Genomic DNA, 4679 nt, shown 5'->3' on the forward strand with positions numbered 1-4679 from the left:
TGAGTAGAGCTAATCTTTGGTTATTATGTCTAGAAAAGACCAAAAGAAAAGATGGTCCCAGACATTCGATGCTCACAGCGGGATTCCACAAGGTAGCATACTCTGAACTTTTCTTTTGGTGATTGAGGATTTATTGGATGCTGGCACGCTCGACTGCGGACTTTGCTTGTCCAAGTCCAGTTTACTGTAGCATATTGATTAAGGTGGGTTAACAAAGATGGCCAGACCAAGATGTTAAGTATATCAGCGAAGTCTTGTGATGGCGTGGCAGTCTGCAAACAAACTCTTGAGACATAGCTTGACAGCGAAGTGGGGCCCTGTAGGAACGCTGATAGGGACATTTACCGCCGAATAAGTAAAGTCAGAGCGAACTTTGGTATGAATTACTCGTTATGGAAAAACATCAGTTCCAGTTTCAGCGTAATATTACGTTGTGCAAATAAAATATGCTCGCGATACTACTGTATGGTAGTTCCACCTGGAAAGTTGGAAAGTTGGCACTGCATTAATCAAGCGCCTCCAAATAAGCAGATGTCTGGGACTAATGTCCCAACGTTTTTCCGCTGTAACGGTCTGGAATGAGTAGCTACTCAAGCAAGCCAACCTAGAACTACTTCACATATGGATTCGAAGACAGAAATGGAAGTGAGTAGACCGCACTTTGCACAAAAGAAGACAAAATAAGGCCTTGGAATGNGCTGTAACGGTCTGGAATGAGTAGCTACTCAAGCAAGCCAACCTAGAACTACTTCACATATGGATTCGAAGACAGAAATGGAAGTGAGTAGACCGCACTTTGCACAAAAGAAGACAAAATAAGGCCTTGGAATGGAATCCCTCAGTCGGCATAGGCAGGCCTGAAGGCAGACAGCGCGAAGCGTACAGCAGAACAGTCGAGCGAGAGCCGAAGCAACTCGTGTTAAGCTGGAAGAAGCTCAAAGTGATTGCCGGAGACAGAATCAGATGGCTCGCAAGCGTAGTAGATAATCGAAGGAGAAGAAAGTTAAGAAAAATAAGAAGACGGGGTACGGTACTTTGTTGTGAGCCTATTATTGTTATACTCTGGCGCGCTAGTTAAGGTAGAAGGCTCTACCGAACATTTTTGGTAAGGATGGACTCTGGTTTTAAGGGCGTTAAATGTTAATTATTTATGGAGAAAAGGCAGTCGTTCGATCAGGAAGCGATCCGCTATACCTGGGTTAGGCTTGAAAGGCAACATTGATGAAAAATTTGGCTTTGGTTCAAGAAGACGTTTTTATAAATAATATTTTCTTAATAACTATGGCAAAAATTATCAAACTATGAACCAAATACCGAATTTTGTTGTTTCGATAGAATTAAAAAATCATTGAAAAAATTAAGGAAAATCCCTGTTTTTTTATATACATTCTCATGTATGGCATGCTCAAAAACATATTTATTATATTCATAGAATTTTTTTCTTTTCATACATATGCACCTTTGCAGGTGAGTAGGTTTACTCAATATACAATCGGTTTTAATTTCTGTTTTGTTTTCCACTCTCGCAGCATGGATTATCGGTGCTTTATATTCGTAAGTTTACTTGTATAAAGTCAAAGTATCGCATTTTACAGTTTCTGTTGATATGGTTGAATACAACCAGTATTCTCAGGTAGATCACATATACCCTTCAGGGCATTGAAATATTTATCACCGCAACTAGCCTTCAGTGCTTCACCGCTATGGCAAATGTAAAATTCACTGCAACTTCTCAATGAGGCCAACATAAAACCATTCGATTTGCCACGACAAGCGTATTGTACGTATAAGTCTACATTAGACTGGTGTGATTGCGGTGGTAGAACTTGCATAGGCTTGGCAGATTCCTGAGCTGGGCGCACATAAACATTTGGCTTTAACGCTTCGATAGCTGCGACTGCGGCCTCTTTATCTTTATTAGTGACAGCAGGAGCGCATGTGGTTGGTGGGATTGTGCATAGTTCTGGAGTCGTGGTGCAAGCTGTTGTAGTCGGTGTGGTGCATGTTGTTGTTGTCGGAGTAGTAGTGCTTGTTGTTGTTGTCGGAGTAGTGGCGCACGTTGTTGTTGTCAGAGTAGTGGTGCTAGTTGTTGTTGTCGCTGTGGTGCAAGGTGTTGTAGTTGTGGGCTGTGGTGTGGTTGTGGTTGGCTGCTGAGTAGTGGTAGCCGCTACTGTTGTCGGTGTGGTGCATGTTGTTGTAGTTGTTGGCTGTGAAGTAGTGGTGGCCGCTGTTGTTGTCGGTGTGGTGCATGGTGTTGTTGTTGTGGTAGTTGGTGCAGGCGTTGTAGTTGTTGGTTGTGGTGTGGTTGTGGTTGGCTGTGGCGTCGTGGTGGCCGCTACTGTTGTCGGTGTGGTGCATGTTGTTGTTGTTGTTGGCTGTGGTGTGGTTGTGGTTGGCTGCGGCGTCGTGGTGGCCGCTACTGTTGTCGGTGTGGTGCATGTTGTTGTATGTGGTGTGGTGTGGGTTCGTGGAGTAGTGGTGCCGCTACTGTTGTCGGTGTGGTGCTATGTTGTTGTTGTGTGTTGGCTGTGGTGTGGTGGTGGTTGGCCTGCGAGCGTAGTGGTGGCCGCTACTGTTGTCGGTGTGGTCATGTTGTTGTTGTTGTGTTGGCTGTAGGTGTTGGTTGTGGTTGGCGTGGAGTAGTGGTGGCCGCTACTGTTGTCGGTGTGGTGCATGTTGTTGTTGTTGTGGTTGGCGTGGGTGTGGTGGCCGCTACTGTTGTCGCTGTGGTGCATGTTGTTGTTGTCAAGGTAGTGCATGTTGTTGTACTTGGCGTAGTGCATGTTGTTGTAGTCGTTGGCTGTGGCGTCGTGGTGCATGTTGTTGTTGTCGGTGTAGTGGAGCATGTTGTTGTTGTCGTGGTACACGGTGCTGGTGTCGTTGTGCAAGAATCATCCGTTCCATTGCAGGATGATTTTACATCACATTTCAATAATGCTAAATTATATTCCTGGCCACTGGGACATACACCGGAGTCAACCACTGCACGTTATTACATTGATACCAGTACGCTTGATTGTCACCCACAACATAGCCACTAGTTCGGCCTGCACACGGGCCAGTTTCTTCAACTAATGCGACGGCAGCATACGCTTGTCTATCTTCAACACAGCCAGTATTCCGATCGACACAAGATTTCTTCGCAGCATCGTAGTAGCGTGGACATTCCAATTCCACACTGGCGCCATTATAACATTGGTAATATCTCGAGCAACTACCAGGTACTATGGTTTTGTAACCATTCGCTTTTTTACGACATATAAAACGTCTATATAGTGCATTGTCGACGGTGCGTGCATTTTGACTCAAACTGGTGGCGCTGGTGACGGCCATCAGGGTCAATAAGACGCTGATGAATGCTATGAGAGAAAATTAAAGAAATTAATTAGATAGAAGTGTACTTCAAAGCAACTAAGTCTACCCTGATCATTCACTCAACGTCTACGGGTGAACGGGTGAACAATAAACACCGCCGCCGAAAAGAAAGTATGAACGATGTTAAGAAAAGTCAATCTATGGGATCTTATTTAAAATTATTAACGCTCCGAACTGAGCAATAGGCAGGATCGGATGAACCAAGAAGTAATTCCGTGGATGTAGGAATAGTTTTGGAATAAAAATAAGAGCCCTCATTCGGCATATTTTTTGGCTTTACCGCATAAGTCAGGCTCCAAAACTTTTGAAAGCTTTATCAGACCTAATCCCGTGCCAATACTTAATATGCAGTAAGTCATTAGCTTTACTTCTTCAATACATAGCAGTTAAATGGCTAATAAATATACGCACGCGTTACCGCATTAACAAAATGCCAGCCTGCAGACCAAGACGAAGGCGCTGGACTGTTCCTTTTTGTTGTTGTATTTGGTACCAACTTTCATTACGACCAATATGAACATTCTATCTGAAAGCTTCTGAAAGTTTTTAAAAAAAAAAAAACAATTATGATTTTTTCGAGTGACAATGAAAAACTAGTAAGTTCGGTACTTTTTCACATAAATAAAAGTTTTAAAACTGTTTAAGTATGTACTTGATATATTTTTTATTGAACTTGGAAGTGGAACCTCGTTCATTGAAATAAATGCAAGAAGAATGATTTAGCGTTTTTTTTTTTTATCGGCAAGAGAGACGTGAGATTTGCTCATATAGGTGTTTCTTGGACTGGCACAAGTTTTGATAGTGGATTTCCCTCGATATGAATGCTGCCACACTTTTAGGCATAGGTCGAGGAATATACGATTGCGAAATTACGAATGCCGATAACTCCAATGCCAGAAAGCCTGTCGCTGCTAGTCAGAAAAATGTGTTTAAACTTTAGCCTCGCAAAAACTAGGCCGTGTAACAGATTGCTGCTGAAGCAGGGATCAGGTGTTTCCTAACTTTCCTCAAAGTCGCCTATTTGTATCAGCTATTCTCTGACCACCATGGCTTTCAGGGCCTTTAAAGACGTCTAGCTATAACAGTAAATGCTAATCTCTCTAAATGATGTCACACTGCTCAGACTTTGCTCTACTGTTCCTTAGTGCCAGATTTTCCCACCTCGAAGACACTGTAATGTAGGCAGAAAAGAGCTATTGGGTAACGCGGCAGTCAGTTCAATCAGGAATGAAACCAAGACCCCGATAACTCCGGAGTGTACAGTTTTCAAGCCAGTTAACCACAAAATGGCAGGGCGTGACAAA

At 43.2% G+C, this 4679-nt stretch overlaps 1 protein-coding gene across 1 annotated transcript; it reads right to left on the minus strand.

Moving 5' to 3' along the window:
* Positions 1–1589: 1589 nt before the first annotated feature.
* Positions 1590–3333, minus strand: LOC108379898 (mucin-2-like). Its single transcript, XM_017636260.1, is given in 3 exon segments — positions 1590–2504; positions 2612–2988; positions 2991–3333. Coding segments are annotated over 3 exon segments (1635 nt in total).
* Positions 3334–4679: the final 1346 nt, after the last annotated feature.

The sequence above is a fragment of the Rhagoletis zephyria genome, unplaced genomic scaffold (assembly GCF_001687245.7).
Source record: "Rhagoletis zephyria isolate East Lansing unplaced genomic scaffold, Rhagoletis_zephyria_1.1 Rzeph_scaffold_17632, whole genome shotgun sequence".
Taxonomy (NCBI): domain Eukaryota; kingdom Metazoa; phylum Arthropoda; class Insecta; order Diptera; family Tephritidae; genus Rhagoletis; species Rhagoletis zephyria.